Source organism: Gopherus flavomarginatus, chromosome 3, assembly GCF_025201925.1.
Source record: "Gopherus flavomarginatus isolate rGopFla2 chromosome 3, rGopFla2.mat.asm, whole genome shotgun sequence".
NCBI lineage: Eukaryota > Metazoa > Chordata > Testudines > Testudinidae > Gopherus > Gopherus flavomarginatus.
In genome coordinates this window covers 149,177,091-149,196,761 of record NC_066619.1, presented here as the reverse complement: position 1 = coordinate 149,196,761, position 19,671 = coordinate 149,177,091, and the positions used below count along the sequence as shown (strand labels likewise).

Here is a 19,671-nt window from a genome sequence, read left to right as displayed (position 1 = left end):
GGCCAGGATTTCATCCATTGAAATCAACGGGGTTTGCATCATTGATTTAACTGGGAGTCAAGTTAGGCCAGTGCTGAGAGCGTGTGAAAGTCCCACCCACAGGTTACACAGGGGGTGTGACATACAGGCAGAATCATGTTAATCAAAGAACCATTTTTGTGACTGTTGTTTAGCTTCAGGCTAGTGTACCTACAAGGCTTATGGGGCTTTATTTTGTTATTTTATTTACTGATTTTTTATTTTTTTTTTTTGGTCTCCTAATTGAGATATAAAGTCAAACCTTTGATCTCTTTGTGGGCTTTTTGCCAAAGCAAAGAACTGCCATAGGTGAGTAAACCTGGCGGATCAATTGCTGGTGCTCTGTTGCAGAAATGTAAAATGTTACACCTGGGCTGGGTCATTCAGAGAAGTAAAAGGTGGGAAATAAACATTGGAATGAAACAAACAGTAGGAGCTGAATTCAAAGCCGTGCTCTTGGTGCCAGTATCTTGGGAAGATTAAAAAATAAAACCTGGACATGCATCTTCAGTAGCTTTGTCAAATTAGCAGCCACACCTCTTTCCCTATTAACCATTAAAATTGAAGGGAAAAGTAAATATACTGCAGGAGGTCAGGTGAGATGATCACCAAGGTCCCTTCTGGACCTACAATTCACAAAGCTTTATTCAATGCATCAGAATTAGACGCAGTATCCGATGTTTATCATCATGACTGAGATGATTTGGGATATTACCAATGGGTAACAAATGGACCTTTGACAATCAAACCTAGATCCTCGGTGTAGTTATTTTGTATTTCAGGCTGTTAGAGGGTGGCCTGCCCCTTTAAGGGCCAGTCAGCCTACCTGTGCCATAATTAGCTGCATCTTAGTCAGAGGAGGCAGGGGACAGCTGGTGAAACACCTGGTTGTGTGAAAGGGCTGAGAAGAGTAAGTTTGAGGGTGCAGTGTTGGGAGGCCCTGAGAGGATTGTAGGAGATTAATCTAGAGCTACTGGGTGATTTAAATGAAGGCAAGAAGGGGTGAGGAAGTGAGCCTGGAGGATTGGTTGAAAAGTCTAAACAGGATGAGGGAATCTTTTGTTTGTGTGAATTTTTGTTACCCTAGAAGGGAGTCTGGACTAGATGTGACTTCACTGTTAAGTGTTCAAGTTGACAGAAAGAGCTATTGTAGGGCCACTGATGCTCAACATGGGGTGCTAGTGACAAAGACCTGCCTGCAATCCCATGGCTTGAGGAGAGAGTGGAACTGCTTCTACAGGAGCTCCTAAGCTTTTTGTCATAGCAACACTGACCATGTTTTAATAATAGTGTCTCATGGGCCTACCTTCTCATCCCTTTGCAATTGCGTGCCTCCCCTTCCTTCTCAGCTGTGTTCATGTAACACTTCTGTAGCAACTGCACCAATTACTTGCATGCAAAAGTGTTGCTTGGGAAGTATTTAATGCATTTTCTGTTGTCTTTAATGCAATTTGTTAGCTAATAACAGGGCCGGTAAGTTAACAACTCTCCTGTTTTTACTGCAAGTCTTGTGATATTTGATGTTTCACTTAAAGTCCCAAGTTGTGCAGATAAGTGATCGTGTGAGACTCTCAGCTATTTTTTATTAGCCTTTTAATAGTTGCAGATTTCTAGTCCTCACTGTTGTGGAAAAAAGCTTGAAAATGTGACCTGAGTGTACCCGAAAAGCTCAAAGGAAAAGAACACCAAATGTATCATTTAAAAAGCATCATTTTACATCAGTCTTTTGACTGGGGGGGGGGGCAGGGAACTAGACTTGTGACTCCTGAGCATCCTTGTCATATTGGGTTGGTAAAACTGCCATCTAGCTTTCTACAGCCCACCATCAAGTGCTCTGCAGACCATGAGTGTGTGCCATAGGCAATGTTTTGAGAACCACTGATCTATCTGACTTCATTGATACCCTTTTATTTTAAATCCCTCACTGTTGCAGCCACCTCTGGTTCCAGTCACCACCAATGACAGTGTGAGGTGGGAGATGATTCTTCATGACACAGTGGAGGTGGGGGAAGGAAGGAGAAGAAATGTGGAAGGAGAGCATGAGTCAGAGGGGCCAGAAAGCCCTGATGGCGTTCTTTGTTACAGGAATTTCTAGCAGAGGAAGAGAGTGTGATATAAGCGGTTGGTCTGGTGCCAAAAGGATCTGGCCAAATTGGCCAGATATAGCCACTGAGTCAAGGCTTTCTGGAGTCCAGCAGAGCTCTTGTGAAATGCTGCAACCCTCCCTTTTGAAAATCCAGGGAGGGCAGTGGCAAACATCCTGCTGTGTGCGAGGCTGAATCTCCCTGCTGTGCAAGGAGCTCTGCTAGCAAAATGAGGCACATGTTACACATGGCTCCTTGCACTGGGTTTGCTGAACTTGTCTCAATGCTTTTAATTCATTTTTATTAGGTGTGCCTAGAGACTCCAGCTGAGAGCAGGCCCCCCTTAGGTGCTGTATGCACATGGTCTTTACCTAGAAGATCTTCAGTCTAAGCCAGAGAGGATGTGAGAAATAATGGTTTTTTATCCCCATTTTACAGGGGAGAACTGAGGCACAGAAAGTTTAAGTTTTTTAACCTCTGCAGTCATAGAGGAAGTCTGTGGAAAAGCCAGGGAGGGAACCCGGATCTCCACAGTCCTAAGCCAAGGCCTTAACTTCAACACCATCCTCCCTCTTCACCTGTAGGCAGCAGATGACTCCCATGTTATTACCCTTTGGCTACCAGTTTAAGAATTTGGGATCCTGCAACTCCTTACTTGGCTGAGTCACCTAGACTTGAAGACAGAGCCATTGCTGGCAGGAGGGGGGAGAAGTCACTTGTCTAAAGGCTAATATGAACACCTAGGGTGAAATCCTGGTTCCACTGGAGTCAGGGACAACACTCTCATTCACTTCCATAGGATCAGGCTTTTCACCTATACCGCACACTTACTTCACGTAGGGCAGTTACCCAACTATCTCCAGTCCTTCTGGAAGGTGATTGCTCCTGGCTTACCTTGGCATGACACAAAATAAACTGAATATCAAGTACAGTGACACGAGCAAGCAAGCACTAAAAGGTACTTTAAATACCAAATAGATCCAGGCCAGCAAAACCTAGCCACGATTCCCCACTTAGAAATACAGGCGTCGTGGTGGTGGTGGGGGGGGTCTCCAGGGAGCTGGGAAGTCCCATTCTCCCCCCGTTTCCCAGCTAAACAACCCCAGGGAAGGGAAGGGTGCAGGGTGAGGAGAGAGGGTACCAGGCACTGCCTCCTTCCCGCGGTGTGTGCACGTAAGGGAGCTGCTGGGGAGGATGGGCTGTGGGCATCGGGCATCCTTCCAGCTCCAATGCCCAGAGGCCCAGAGCGGAGGCAGGCGCTGGGTGGTTCTCAGCTGGCCCCTCACTCTCCCGCCTGTGTCTCCCTGGCGCTCCGGGGGAGGGCCGAGCCCCAGTTGGTGGCTGGCGCTGCTCCCAGCAGCCGGGCAGGGGAGCTCTGTGGCGCGTCTCATCCCTGCTGGCACGTAGAGCGGAGCGGAGCGGGTCGGGCGAGGACGGGGGCGGATTCACACACACAGACACACGCAGCAGCAGCGGTCTGTGCAGTTTCAAGCGCTCTGTCCATCTCGGGCGCACATCTCCATCTCCTCCCCCCCCTGCTCCTCCAGGGCTGCTCTGGCGGTGCCTCCCCCTCTCCAAGCCTCCATCTGCGGCTGGGGCTGCCCCGCTCCTCCCCAGCGCGCGTTGCTGGGCTCCGGAGCGCAGCCCGGGTCGGGCAGAGCGCGGCTGCCACAGCTCCGGAGCTGGGAGCGCGGAGAGCCCCGGCCCGCCAGCGCGCACCCATGCGCTAAGGGAGCGGAGCGCACAGCAGCCGCAGCGGGGAGGCAGGCGACGGTACCGGCTGCGGAGGAGGATGCGGGGCTCGGGCGTCCGGGCAAGGGCAGCGGGGCTCGGCTGCAGCGGCGGCGGCGGCTCCCCAGCTCCCTTCTGGACCTGCCTCCTGCTGTGCGGGGCGCTGCGGAGCCTGCTGGCCAGCCCCAGCAACGAAGGTGAGAGGCGCGGGGGGACCTGCCTTGGGGCTGCGGGAGCCGGGGAAGGACTCGGGCTCTCTGGCGCTGGGTTGGGGGGAAGGGAGCATCCTGCCTCCGGTGCCCGTGTGTCTCGGGGAGCACCTGGTCCGCTCCCGGGGGCGGGCGGCTGCGCTCCCTTAGCGCTCTCCAGCCCCCGGGTCCCGCTGTCCAGCCCCCGAGCCCCCCCCAGCCTCCTGCCCCTGCCCCTCGCCGTCTCCAGGTCCCCTCCGCCCTGTGCCCACAACCTGCCCTGCCGTGCCCCTCTCCGGATCCCCACATAGCTCCCAGCCCTCAGCCCTCCCCGACACACACAGCGCCCTGCCCCGTGCCCACAACCCGCCCTGCCCCTCCACTCCTGGATCCCCCCATAGCTACCTTCCCCCAACCCCCCCCAGACACACACATCGCCCTGCCCCGTGCCCACAAACTGTCCTGCCCCTCGACTCCCCGGGTCCCCCTATAGCTACCTTCCCCCAACACCCCCCCAGACACACACAGCGCCTTGCCCCGTGCCCACAACCTGTCCTGCCCCTCCACTCCTGGATCCCCCCATAGCTACCTTCCCCCAACCCCCCGCAGACACACACAGCGCCCTGCCCCGTGCCCACAACCCGCCCTGCCCGTCGACTCCCCGGGTCCCCCTATAGCTACCTTCCCCCAACCGCCCCCCCAGACACACACAGCGCCCTGTCCCGTGCCCACAACCCGCCCTGCCCCTCCACTCCTGGATCCCCCCATAGCTACCTTCCCCCAACCCCCCCCAGACACACACAGAGCCCTGCCCCGTGCCCACAACCCGCCCTGCCCCTCCATTCCTGGATCCCCCCATAGCTACCTTCCCCCAACCCCCCCCCCCAGACACACACAGCGCCCTGTCCCGTGCCCACAACCCGCCCTGCCCCTCGACTCCTGGATCCCCCCATAGCTACCTTCCCCCAACCCCCCCCCCCAGACACACACAGCGCCCTGCCCCGTGCCCACAACCTGTCCTGCCCCTCCACTCCTGGATCCCCCATAGCTACCTTCCCCCAACCCCCCCCCCAGACACACACAGCGCCCTGCCCCGTGCCCACAACCTGTCCTGCCCCTCCACTCCTGGATCCCCCATAGCTACCTTCCCCCAACCCCCCCCCGACACACACATCGCCCTGCCCCGTGCCCACAACCTGTCCTGCCCCTCGACTCCCCGGGTCCCCCTATAGCTACCTTCCCCCAACCCCCCCCCCCAGACACACACAGCGCCCTGCCCCGTGCCCACAACCTGTCCTGTCCCTCGATTCCCCGGGTCCCCCATAGCTACCTTCCCCCAACATCCCCCGCAGACACACACAGCGCCCTGCCCCGTGCCCACAACCTGTCCTGCCCCTCCACTCCTGGATCCCCCCATAGCTACCTTCCCCCAACCCCCCCCCCCCCAGACACACACAGCGACCTGCCCCGTGCCCACAACCCGCCCTGCCCCTCCACTCCTGGATCCCCCCATAGCTACCTTCCCCCAACCCCCCGCAGACACACACAGCGCCCTGCCCCGTGCCCACAACCTGTCCTGCCCCTCGACTCCCCGGGTCCCCCATAGCTACCTTCCCACAGCCCCCAGACTCCCCCGACACACAGCCCAATGCCCCGTGCCCACAACCCGCCGTGCGCCTCCACTCCCGGGTCTCCCCATAGCTACCTTCCCACAACCCCCCCCCAGACACACACAGCGCCCTGCCCCGTGCCCACAACCCGCCCTGCCCCTCGACTCCCCGGGTCCCCCCATAGCTACCTTCCCCCAACCCCCCCCCAGACACACACAGCGCCCTGCCCCGTGCCCACAACCTGTCCTGCCCCTCGACTCCCCAGGTCCCCCTATAGCTACCTTCCCCCAACCCCCCCCCCAGACACACACAGCGCCCTGCCCCGTGCCCACAACTCGCCCTGCCCCTCCACTCCTGGATCCCCCCATAGCTACCTTCCCCCAACCCCCCCCCCCCAGACACACACAGCGCCCTGCCCCGTGCCCACAACCCGCCCTGCCCCTCCACTCCTGGATCCCCCCATAGCTACCTTCCCCCAACCTCCCGCAGACACACACAGCGCCCTGCCCCGTGCCCACAACCCGCCCTGCCCCTCCACTCCCGGGTCTTCCCATAGCTCCCAGCTCTCAGCCCCCCCAGATACACACAGCGCCCTGCCCCGTGCCCACAACCCGCCCTGCCCCTCCACTCCTGGATCCCCCCATAGCTACCTTCCCCCAACCCCCCCCCAGACACACACAGCGCCCTGCCCCGTGCCCACAACCCGCCCTGCCCCTCCACTCCTGGATCCCCCCATAGCTCCCAGCTCTCAGCCCCCCCAGATACACACAGCGCCCTGCCCCGTGCCCACAACCCGCCCTGCTCCTCCACTCCTGGATCCCCCCATAGCTACCTTCCCACAGCCCCCCCAGACACACACAGCGCCCTGCCCCGTGCCCACAACCCGCCCTGCCCCTCCACTCCTGGATCCCCCCATAGCTACCTTCCCCCAACCCCCCCCCCCCCAGATACACACAGCGCCCTGCCCCGTGCCCACAACCCGCCCTGCCCCTCCACTCCCGGGTCCCCCCATAGCTCCCAGCCCTCAGCCCCCCCAAGCACACAGCGCCCTGCCCCTCCGGCCCGTCCTCCCAGTGCCCGAGCCCCCGGCCCGCAGCTCCCCGAGGCTCGCTCCTCTCTTCCCGGCTGCAGGTTCCCGGGGCGGGCAGCCACCTTCCCGGCTGAGCGGCTGCTGCGCGCCGGGCTGCGGCGGGGAGTCGCGGGGCGCCCCGCGGGGTGCAGGGCTCCGGGCGCTCCTGTGCGCGGGGCGGCGCGTGTGGCGGGGCCGGGGTGCAAGGCCGGGGTTGTGTGTCTGTGTTCTGCAGTGGTGGCGTGTGTGTGCTGTTGTGTGACGCTGTATGTGATTGTGTGTGTGTGTGTCGGGCTGTCTGGTGTGTATTGGGGTAATGTGTGTGTTTTGTGTTGTGCTGTGCCTGTATTTGGATTGGGTTGTGCTCTGTGTGTGTATTTGCCGTTGGGCTTGTGTGGCTGTACTGTGCGCTTGTGTTGTGTGGTTGGACTGGATTGTGTGCTTCCAGCCAGACTCTTAAAACCTCTCTTTAGTGTCGCACCTAAATTGCTCCAGCTCCAGAGGCCAGGAATTAGCCCCCGAATAAGGCTCTGAGACCCCAGCGCCCAAACAGAGCTACCAGGAGCAGGACAACACAAATCCAAACCCAAATTAAAGCTAAACATGTCCAGGAGGAGAGAGGCTGGACTAGGAAATACCTCCCCTCCCCCCAACGATATTTATTTATTTCTGGCGCATTTCAAACGCTGTCCAAAGTTTATTTCCTTTTAAAAAAAATGTGCTTTGTGCAAGAAGGAGAAAAACCTCGGAGAAAAGAGAACTTGACTTGTTACCCCATAATACTGCGACAAGCAGAGTGGAGACTTGTGCTGATTATTGCTGACAATTTAAAAGTTTCCTCTGTTTAAAGTCAATATGTAAAGAGATCTGACAAGGTTTCCCGATTGGCTGGGATGCTTCCCAGTTTTTCTGAAGCCTGGTGTGTTGTTTAATTGACAAGGAAGATAATATTGAGATTTTGTTGTTGTTTTTGGATCCACATGCAAGTTGTAATACACAAACTTTCAGACCAAGAAGCTGCTTATAAACCAAGCTTATTACACACAGTGATTTATTAATGAAATTCCTACCAGGCGGGAGGAGGGGCAAAGGCACAGGGAGGTTTCAAAGCTGTGGCCTGAGGTAAATAGCTTGTCATAATATGTTTTAGAAAAGGAGATTAATGCAAATCACAGAACAATATATAGAGGAAGGGACCCATGCATTCCCGTGGCTGTGAAGTTACCAAGAGCTCAGGGGTGGAGAATGCATAGGTTAGGGGAGGGTGAATGTTTCCTTGGATTTCTCTTCTACAAATCGATCATTATGGATCCAGTCTGCAAACACATCCATGCCTGTGAATAAGTTCATTGGGACTACTCACTCCAGTAAAGTCAGTTGGATTGCTCTCAAGAGGGAGCTACTCACTGTTTGTTTATATGAGCAGTTTCTAAATTGGGAGTATGTTGTTTTTGTTCTGGTTTATCCTGATTTGCATGGATATATTAATAAACAGAGACAGACACTTTGCACCTGCAATCTCTTACTCACAGGTGGTCCTTATTCATGTGAGTATGTCCCACTGGAGTCAAAGGGACTGCTGCGAGTGAGTAAAGCCCACTTGTGCATAAAAACTTGCAGGATCGGGCCTCTATTGTATGACAGAATACTGGATTTTTTTAAACAAAATGGCCTTGTTAAATGGTTTAGTGAGATCTTTAGAGAAAGAAGAGATGGGGGAATATTACAATAACTATTGACGGCACATGGGTTGGCTTTATACTCTCTCCCCTTTTATTCACAATCTTCAACTTTTATCCTTTTCATAAGCCGAGGGCAGGAAGTGAAGTCTAGAGGTGGACCTGAATTTATTCAGTAACAGCCACTCTTTATCATTTGTAGATTTATTTGTAAACAAGCATTATCTGACAAGTGCTTTTCACAGCATGGCTCTTGGCCAATTACTGCAGAACAGTTCTACTTGAAAATGATTCACCCTGCGGTGAATCAAGGCTAATTCATTAGAGCCTGAGTTGCTAAAGTCCGTGAGCCATATGCTGCTGACACTTGTCAACAGTTCAGTTTTGCTTCTCTCAGCATTCAAGGTGCATTCTGGGGGACAGATCCTTAGCTGGTGTGAATTGCTATCAGTAGCTTAGTTGACTTCAATAGAGATGTGAAAATTTACACTAGCTGAGAGATCATAGGTTTATTTGTAGCCAACTGGGGGGAGGAGGGGTTGGACTTCTTGAAGATGGGAGAATTAAAAAGTGAGTCAACTTTTCCTTGGTGTTTTTGTTTTGTTTTGGTTGTTCCCATTGTGATTTTGTTTCTGCTGTGCTTAAAAATAACTTGGTCAGCAAAGAACTTGTACCACTTGGCTGTGTTAGCTCAACAGCTTTTCTTTTCCAGTAACAATTGTGAGAATTTTATTTCCGCTTATATTATGAATCAAATGTTAGTACTGAGTGAATCTTAAACTGAACTTTTGTTTTAACTGCCGTGGTATTCTAGGTAGGAGATGTGAAATCCATGTCATGCACTGTGGATCATGTTAGGCATAGCTATGGAGATGGAAGGCTTGTGAACGTTTTGTTTGAAATATAGGTCAATTTAAAAAAAATAATTGAAGCCTAAAATTAGGATCCTAAATCCATATTTGGGCACCTTGCTCTTTGGCTAGATTGTCAAAACAGCTGAGCAGCGAACAACTTCCATTGTTTTCAACAGGAGCTGGTTGGGTGCTAAACACATTTTTTTTAATATGCCTAAATTTGGGTTTAGGAGGATCAAAGTAGACACCTGGTTTAAAAATATTGGCCACAGTTTTGTTATGAAGAGAAAACCATTTTAGTAGCAATCATACTATATCTGAATCTATAGTATGCAGTAAAGGAAGAGGGCTCAGTACAATGGCATCTGTGAGTCACTGTTTGACTATTACTATTGAACTCCTTTGCAGATGTTACCAGTTAGAATCCTAGTATTTGTATTTGTTCCCTCCTAATAATACACAATCAGAAATTCAACTCTATTGAGAATATTTGAAGGCCAGTATTTCAAAAGCAGTTCTTTACATTAAACGCATTACCCATGATATATCCTTAGAGAAATGACTTCCCCTGAGTTACAGTCACGCATGTTTTATTTTTATTGACGGAATGAACATACTGGGCTGGAGTTATTTTGCACAGCAAAGAATATTGATAGCAATTAATCAGAAATATGTTGCTTGAGGCTGTAAGACAACAATGTTAACACAGTAATTGCCTGAGTTATCGTTTTTCTGGAAGCTGCTTGATATCAAAGTTGCTACGTGATTGAGATACTATGTTGGAAGGCACAGTATATGAACCCAAGTAGATTATGTTTCTGTGTAGGCTGTATCTCCTCTTTTTCCCCTTTGGCAGTAACTTCTGAACCCTCACTTGACATTAGGGACTGCATTATATTAGACTTTATTTCTTGTACATCCTTAATGTTAAAAGTGTGCACAATTTAAATTCTGTCATAAGCTTTAAGGTTTTTGGAAGTGACTTCTAAAAATTATTTATGTAAAGCTTATGCTTTTTTTTTTTAAGGAATGATTTGGTTCACATTTTCTGTACATTTGGACTGATTTGAAGACCTCATTTGGAAATAACCCAGATGACATTAAAGTTTCTTATTGGCAGATTTTCAAAAGACTTGTATATATTTTCTGATTGTTTTTAATAATATATCACAGCTACCTTATTTGCATAATTACCACTAAAAATAAAGAATAAATTAGAAGTACTCAGCAGAAATAAGTGCTGACCAGACAGTACTGTAATGACTGGTAAGTATATTGTTAAACAAATGAAAAGAAAAAAAAAACCACTTCTTTGAAATAATGACAATGTGGCTTAAATGGACAAAAGTAGAAAATTCAAGATTAAGGTCAACTCTTCATCCTTAACTCATCTCTGTCTGCAATTTCAGTAATTTACGAACAGAGTAATAGGGTTAACTTAGAAATTCCAGGGATTTGTCCATTTTAACTAACTGTGGTTTGGAGGATTTATCTGGCTGGATTATTTAATTGATTTATTTATAGTTTAATTTTATTTATTTATAGGGACAGCGGGAACAGGCAGAGTTAGATGAAGGTTATAAAATGCAGGTTGCTTACTCCAGAGACTGGAATGGTTCTAGCTGTTCTAATGTCTTAATGGAGTATGTATTTATCTGATAGTGGCAGAACTCCCACTGACCTGGCCTACTGAGTAAATACATATTTGGGTATGTTATCAAAACATATATATTTAACCAGTTAGAACTGTCTTTTAATGAGCTTAAAAAGCAACCTAAATCTGTATTGTATACTTCCGTTTGAAACTATTCCAATCTATTGGGTAAAAAAAAAAAAAGGATGTAACCAGGTTTCTTAAAAAGGTATTACTTACATAGCCAGTACGGTCTCAGCTTCATAAATCACATATTCAGACAGCTCTTACATTATTTTAACAAGGCTATAGATTGGGAAACTATGCAAGCTGGCGATATTTTAATGTGTGTTTGTGTAAAAATAGATATCTAACTTTGGAGCCATTCCAGTCTATTAATAAAGTACATATTACAAGCTTTTAAAAAGTAATAAACTCTTCAGTGGATGGCATTGAAACAGTTCTTTTTTTTATTTGGGGCCCCATCTTGCGCATTGATTTACAAAAATAATCTTTGCTTATACAAGTAATCCTGTTGACTTTCAATTGAATTCAATGGGACCGCTGATATGAGTCAGAGGAAATAGGGTTTTCAGAATCTGGTCTTTAAACATCTCTGTCAGTTTTAGCTTTTTCTTTTCAAAATAGTCAAAGCAATTATACCTTGTTTAGTAAAAATCAAATACCAGTTTCAGTTTTAAATCAAATTTTTTTTGTTTTAGCTATACAAAAAGCAATTTAAACATAGCTTTTAAATATGACTTTAAAATAAGGCAACTTATGAATGATGTATTATGTATTTCTAAAAATACATAACAATTGACCCCAAGACTGCATCTAAGCCAGGTTACATCTTAAAGCACATTATCACAATGATTATAAATAGGCAAAGCATCTTATAATAGAAAAATTGACAGACTTTCCTCCTATAGTATCATAAACGTAGACACCATAATTTGATGTATAAAGCAGCTATTTGCAAATCAAGTTACAGTTGGCTAAACTGACAGGTATTCCCAGTGGGAAACAGCAGAGTTAGTATGGTTGGCCTTCATCCCTTCCTCAGTATCATTTAAAACCATAATATACTATTCATCTGCATGACTTCAATTTCCTTTGTGTGGTGCAAATCATAAAATTAAATTTTAGTTCAGCCAAGGAAGTGTTTCTGTAATTATATTTTGCATCGATTGCAAAATGCTTTTAAAAATATTTTAATTCTCTGAAAAAAAAGAACAACTTTCAACAAGTGTTCAAGAAGATGCAAAAAACCAGATCAGTTTATTTTATGCCATGAGCCATGTCATGTTAATTTTTAAAGCGCAGCTGAATAAAGTTGTGTAAGTTAAATAAAAAGCCAGTGCCCAGTGTTTGATATGATTCGTGCATAAGGTGTGTTTCTGCGACATCAGTTAATGAATTAAATCTTAGGGCCTCATTCTCCTCTTGTAGCAGTTTTCCACCAGTGCCACTCCAATGGCTTTAGACTGAAGTGACTCCGCTGCAGCCCTAATCCTGCAGTGCGGTTTGGTAACACAGAGCCCTGCACCAGAGTCATCAGGAGTCTACAAAGGCACAGAAAGGGGTCTATGCTAGTGTACCACGCTGCAGGATGGGGACAGAAGTGACTGGAGAATCAGGTCCATCAAAGTCAATATATGTGGTTTTTGAATTGAAGCTTGAAGAGGTTTACTTCTTTTCTCAGAGTTCAAGACATTTGAAGCCTGATTCCCTTCTTTGCACCAGTGTAAATCAATTAACCTCTGCGAGGATTTACTCCTGAATTAGACCTTGTCTACATACAGACTTGCACCAATTTAATTAAACTGTAAACCCCTGTGTGGGCGCACTTTCTTAGATTTAAGAGTGACTTAGTTTGGTTTAGCTTAAACTTGCTCCCGATTGACTTAAGCTAAACAAAGCTAAGGCACTCCTAAACCTAAATAAGAATGTCCACACGGGTTTACAGAATCAGTTTACATTCCCACATCTAGTTCAATTGGAGCAAGTCTCACTCTGTGAGGCCCCGAGTCAGCAGTTCATCCCTGTACAGCAAAGCTCTTAAGCACGTGTTTAAAGTTCACGTTTGTACCTGCTTGAGTGCTTCACTGAATAGGGAGGGACTTAAACACGTGCTTAGGTGTTTTATTGAAATAGATCCTCACGTTTCCTTAGAGTGTTGAGTCCTGAACATTTTCTTAATGATACTATAGGGCTATGTCTCAGGGCAAGAGTGCTGTGTAGAGTTCCTCTTCAATTAATGCTTCACCTTTGTAACCCTTATCAGTAGGCTTGGAAGGATTCGATTTTTATTGGTAAGTGTCGATAAATGTTGATTTCACTGCACACACACAAACTGGTGAAAAAGTATTTCCATCTATGGCTGAAATTTACAGACAGGCAAAGTAAGAAATATGCTGCTTGAGAACTTAGTGTGAGATGTCTGGATATTTACTTTGTATGTTATGGGTATTTACTCTGTATATTTTGATAGGTTATGTTGGCAGTTTGTGTTTCAATGGTTATAAAGCTTTAACATTTTGAATCTCAGCATCTACTGTCATTAGATAATTGTCTGACCCCACATATAATTTCTTGCAAGTGGAAAAATTTACATTGATATAAATAGAGAAAAATGCTTAAAAATAAATTATAAAATTAAATAAAATGCTATCCAGGGAAATTATCTATAAAAAGAAAATTCTGCCAGGCCTACTTATTGGGTAAGCAAGGAATTCACAAACCTGACAATTTCCTGTACTTACCCCAAATTCATTTTTTGAAATCATTTTTTAATCTGAGTGTGGCTGTCTCATTAAAAATGTGTGCCTGATCCTTGTTTAGTGAGAGCCGGAGTTGACTCATACATAGGAGAACTTGACCAGCAAGCCATTGTCTGGACTCTCATTGTTACTTTTTTTTTCTCCTCACAAATGAACTGGCAGAAGTGGAGGGGTTCTTCATTTGCTCGTACCACTCTTGTCCCCATCCTGCTCTGCTGTTTGTGTGCCCAGCTGAACAGTTGGATGGCAAGCTCTGCAGAAGAGAACGCGTTTGGCTTTTCAGCAGCTTTCGCAAGCAGTTGTATTGGCAGACGTAAGGGTTGGCCTTCAGTGCCTGAGATCTTTAGTTCTACCGGTTGTTGTCTTTCTTTGACTAATTTTTGACTTAGCTATTTATTTTCTGGGTATGCAGGGCGAGTGTTTAGTGAAATAGCTGTGGAATGTAATCCAGAAATCAGCGGCCCTATTTGTTTCTTCAGCAAATCACAGCTGAGGGCAGTCACTGATCTGAAGTAATTACGTGACCCCCTTATTGCAGAATCTGAGCACCTTATAATCTCTCAGAATATTTACCCTCACAACACCCCTGTGGCTTAGAGCAGTGCTGTTTTTCCCATTGTACAGATGGAGAACTGAGGCAGAGAGAGGATAAGTGACTTGCCCCAGGTCACACACGGAGCCTGCAGCAGAGCAGAGAACTGAATCCAGGTCTCTTGAGTTGCAGGCTGGTCCCATAAACATGAGACTTTCCTTCCTCTCTGTAAGTCTCACCATTGACATTCTCAAGGGGCTAGAGAGCTTCACAAGCCACCCACCCTTAAGGCTAGTCTGGTGATCTCACGGGGTTTGGTGTTCTGTGCTAATCTTTCATGAGTTCCGCAGTAAGTCCAGAAACACAGCCAAGCCATGACTGCTTTGCACTTCTTGCTGACACAAAGTGATGCTACATTTGGCAGATGGGGGCAGTGGAGAATGTCCCTCTGTGTAGGGAAGGCTCTCGTGGCCCCGGGCTGCTGTAGCCGCTACTTCTCCTGGCAACTGGCATGGGGCTGTGGCCAGGCAAGAAGGGGTGCGGCTGAGACACTGCTGCATCTGTCTGATCCAGGATTGCCAGACCATCCTCTTGGTGCCCTCAGGCTGCTCTGACATACACCAGGGACAGGATCGAGTCCCTTGTAGTCAGAGGTGAAAGTAAGCCGGTCCCGTCTGGTACGGCATAGTGGCAAGAACCAGTACGCCATGCCGGACTGGACCAGCTTCTGCAGAAGTGATTTAAAGGTCCCAGGGCTCCAGCCACTGCGGGGATCCCCAGGCCCTTTAAATCCCCACCAGAGCTCCGGCAGCCGGGCTCCTGCAGTGATTTAAAGGGCCTCTAGCTCCGCAGTGGCTGGAGCCCCGGGCCCTTTAATTCACCCCTGAGCCCCGGGGCTCCCAGCCACCTCTGCAGCTGGTAGCTCTGGGGTGATTTAAAGGCCATGGGACTCCCAGCCGGGGGCTCCAGGGCCTTTAAATCTTGAAAGGCCATGCTCTTCTCATCGAGGCCCCGCCTCTTCCCTTGGAGGCCATGCCCCCACTCAGGACTCTGGCATACCGGTAAGTCCTTTAAGTTACTTTTACCCCTGCTTGTAGTCCCAGGATTGTGTGTGTGTGTAGGAGGGAAAGAGGTGGGACACAAAAGGGTCTTAGAGCCACCTTTCCCACCTTCTTACTGGGCTTGTGCAAGGTCCAATAACATTTTGTTTTTCCTTTGAAGAACTGAGTTGTTTCCTTTAACTGTGTTGATGCTCTCAGTTGTTGTTCCCACATCCGGTATGCATCCAGTTTATTATACCAGTCTACATGAAGGCCCTCCGCAGCCATGCCAAGTCCCATAGAGCAGGCTAGCCTGCACTCAGGTATTCCTACACTGCAATAAAAGCCCTGGGACTGATTCAGCCTGGGGCTGTGGGGCTATAAAATTGCAGCGTAGACGTTCGGGCTCATGCTATTCCCCCAAGAAAAATTGTCCGGATGCTATAATGTTCACTGGGATCCATTTTCTTCTATGTTGCACATTCAAAATGGGTAAAATTACTTGCCGCTATCTTCTACGTCGCTTTTCTTTACATGCCGTCAGTTTTACATATGAACAATCAAGCAGCTTAGACTCCTATTATCATCACTTGCTTTTCCCAAGTTATTTTTATGTGTTTCTCTACTAAAAGTTTACTTTCAGAAGGCAATAGGAGAAAAATATTTTTGTTTTTCCACCAACCACACACACACACAAAGGTATAAGCTGTCAAACATTAGAAAAGCCAATAAATCATCCTAACCGTTTGCTCCCAAGAGCCATCCAAACATAATGTCAGTTACGCTTTTCTACTTGAATGAATTCAAAGGCAGCAAAATGGTTATTATTGTGGATTGGAAGGCTCTGTTGGTGGTGGATAGGCTGGACAGCTGAAATCTTGTGAGTCTACTGAAAATGAGATCTGTCAGGGTAAGTTGACAACTATAGTTATGTCTGTGCTCTGTCTCTTTATCTCTGTCCAGTTTAATAGTATGTGTAACATAATTCAATATTCACATTCTAGGGGGAAAAAATGCCTGTAAAGGATATTTGATGGGTGGACTTTTTAGGAGAAGTCTTCCCCCCCCACACACACACACACTTTGGGATTATAAGTATTTTAAAAGCAGAAGTGGGATTTCTTTTTAGTCACTCAGGCCCTGATTCAGGAAAGCACCCAAGTAGATGCTGAACTTTAATCATGCGGTTAAATTCCATCAGCTCTGAACAGGGATGATCAGCTGAAGTTTATCTACAGCTCTCAGTCTGCCATGGAACTCCCAGTGCTGCAAGTGGATAGAGAGCAGTCTGTGGCATTGTCTACGCTAGAGTCCTGGAGGACATCTCCCACTGTTGGTGAGCGCACTAATATACGCAGGGCTCAGTGCAGTTGCTGGCATTTTTACCAGTGTGTCATCCAGGTCAGCACAGAGCAGGGATAGCTGATACAGTGTTAAAAATGCTGGTGTCCTGTCATGTTCCCATCATTGTTACCAGCTCTGGGACTGCACCAGTGGCAGGAGACTTCCCCTAAAGCTTAGTGCCAAGTGCAACTTATGGGGTTTACTGTCATGTCAGTATGTTGTGGAATTCCCATTTTGAGCCTATAGGTAGAGCTGGGCTTTTGAATCTCTTTTTAAGGAAAATGGCTTTTTTAGATTAAATGGAAATCATAGTGGGAAAAATGTTGTCAAAAGTTTTGGGGGTTTTCACAGAAAAACCAAAATGTTTTGGTTTCAAACTCTTCCGTTTTCATTTCGTCAATGAAAACCCAGAACATCCTAAAGAAAACTGTACGTGAAAATTGTAGTTTTTGTCTACGTTTTTTCATGGCCGAAAGAACAAAAAATTTCCTGACTAGCTCTTCTTATAGGAATGATACAAATGTATCCTAGGAAGAACTGACTACCCAGTCCCTGGTCTTGAAACTGGATCAAATAAAGCACCCTATTTGTGTCACTGGAGCTACCACACACTGTGGCGTGGATCCGGTGACATAACTGGGGCCTTTTCATCTGACTCACTGATCAGTGCTGTACGTAAACAAACAAACCCACACACCATCTGGAGAAAGGTTAACAGAATGGGCGGCATCACACCAATTCTAAGCAATAAGATCCAACAGAAGTTACAGGCTTAATGCAGAAATTATTGGGTGAAATTCTATTCTTTGTGTTCTTGTCAGAATCCTAGAAATGTCAGGCTGAAGAGAACCTCGAAAAGTTATCAAGTACTGCCCTCTTTACTGAGGCAGGACATAGATTACCTCTGACAGGCATTTGTCCAACCTGTTCTTAAAAACCTCCAGGGATGGGGATTCCACAACCTCCCTTGGATACCTGTTCCGGAATGTAACTACCCTTACTGCTAGAAAGAGTTTCCTAATATCTAACCGACATCTCCCTTGCTGCAGATTAAGCTCTTTTCTTCTTGTCCTACCTTCAGGGGACATGGAGAACAACAGATCACCATCCTCTTTTCTAACAGCCCTTAATATATTTAGAGACTATTTTCAAGTCTCCCCTCAGTCTTTTATCAAAACCAACCTTTCCTCAGAGGTCAGGTTTTCTAAACCTTTTGTCACTTTTGTTGCTCTCCACTGGACACTCTCCAATTTCTCCACAACTTTCCTAAAGTGTGGTGCCCAGAACTGGACACACTACTTCAGCTGAGTAGAGCAGGACAGTTACCTCCAGTCCTTTACATAGGACACTCCTGTTAAGGCACCCCAGAATATTTTTTTTTTGCAATGATATCACATTGTTTGTTTATATTCAATTTGTGATTCACTATAAACCTCAGATTCTTTTCAGCAGTACTACCATCTAGCCAGTTATTCCCCGGTTTTCTAGTTATGTATTTGATGTTTCCTTTCTCAATGACATAATCTGCATTTATCTGTATGAATTCAACAACATGAAATTCAAGATCAATTCTCCAATTTATCAAGGTTGTTTTGAATTCTAATCCTGTTTTCCAAGTTGCTTGCAATCCTTCCCAGTTTGGTGTCATCTGAAATTTTGTAAGCGTACTGTTCACTCCATTATCCAATTCAATATTTTTATTAATGACTAGTAATGGCTCTAGGATTGACCCCTGCAGCACCCCATTAGATACGCTCTTCCAGTATGACAGCGAACCATTGATAACTACTCTTTGAGTCTGGTCTTTCAACCAGTTCTGCACCCACCTAACAATAATTTCATTTAGACCAAGTTTCCCTAGTTTGCTTATGAGAATGGCACATGGGATTATGTCAGAAGCTTTACTGATATTAAGATATAGCACGTCTACTGCTTCCCCACAATCCACTAGGCCAGTAACCCCGTCAAAGAAGGACATTAGGTTAATTTGCTATGATTTCTTCTTGACAAATCCATGCTGGCTGGTCCTTACAACCCTATTATCTTCCAGGTGCTCACAAACTCATTGTTCAATAATTTGTTTCAGTATCTTTCCAGGTATCGAAGTTAGATTGGCTGGTCTATAATTCCTTGGGTCCTTTTTGTTCCCCTTTTTAAAACCAGTTACTGTGTTTGCTCTTCACCTCACACGTCCTCCAGTATTTCTCAAAGATAATTGTTAATGGTCTCGAGATTGCTTCAGCCAGTTCCTTAAATATCTAGGGTGAATTTCATCAGGCCTTGCTGACTTGAATACATCCGACTTATCTAAATATTCTTTATGGTCCCTTCTGGCCTTAAAATCTATGATGCAGACTCTAGCATCTTGGCACTTACTATAAAGGAGATTATAGAAAACCTACAACAGAAGTGAGTCATCATAATAAAATATCAATCTGTAGCTAATATCATTTTGTGGGTTCATTAAATTGTGTGTATTTTCTTCCTCTATTGGCCTATAAATAATAGGTGCTCTCCATAACCTATGTTTCTCCGGAGTTGGTCTCCACTAGCATATAAATAGATATTTCCCAGTTTTTGCATGGTATTTTTTTGGTTTTAACTCAAGGCAAATAATAAAAAACATCTGCTTCATAATGGCTTTGATTTCTTTTGGGGGTTTAGTCTTTCATTTGTTTTTGATTTCCTGGATTATTTTTGACTGTCACTTATTTTAGGAGCACTTTTGGATTTACATCTTTGTAGAAATATTTAGCACAACAGGGAAAACAGCAGGAAAATGAATAGCAGAAGTGGTGCAATAAAACTGGTAGAGATTGGTGAGGAAGAAAAAGTTTGACTGTGATGATGGAGGGGCCTTGCTGTTGAATGTCTTGGTAGTGCTGTGAACTCCCATAAGAGGGAGGTGGGACTGTGGTGTAACTGGTTTCTTGCTGTGCAGTGTATTATTTATCATATGCTTTGCCAATATCTTCCCCACCTTGAGCACAGGGAAACTGGAGGAGAGAATGGAATACTACTTATTGGCTGATTCACAGAGTGGGGGTGTCCCCATTGTTGCTGGAGGCATTGCACTTCTCTCAGAGCTATTGGGGGATGGAATCAT

At 46.8% G+C, this 19,671-nt stretch overlaps 1 protein-coding gene across 12 annotated transcripts in view; it reads left to right on the top strand.

Annotated features, from left to right (window-relative positions):
* Positions 1 to 3,425: 3,425 nt before the first annotated feature.
* Positions 3,426 to 19,671, top strand: part of EPHA5 (EPH receptor A5) — a 420,893-nt gene continuing 404,647 nt past the window's right edge. For 7 of the 12 annotated variants that reach the window (XR_007773661.1, XM_050948227.1, XM_050948223.1 and 4 more), the window contains exon 1: positions 3,437 to 4,030. Coding sequence is in view for 11 of the 12 variants with exons in the window: in XM_050948227.1 (XP_050804184.1) it covers positions 3,895 to 4,030 (136 nt within the window). In the remaining variant the exon portion in view is untranslated. Of the gene's footprint in view, positions 4,031 to 19,671 lie in introns of all 12 variants that reach the window. The other 5 variants (XM_050948232.1, XM_050948231.1, XM_050948228.1 and 2 more) reach the window with 2 other exon arrangements.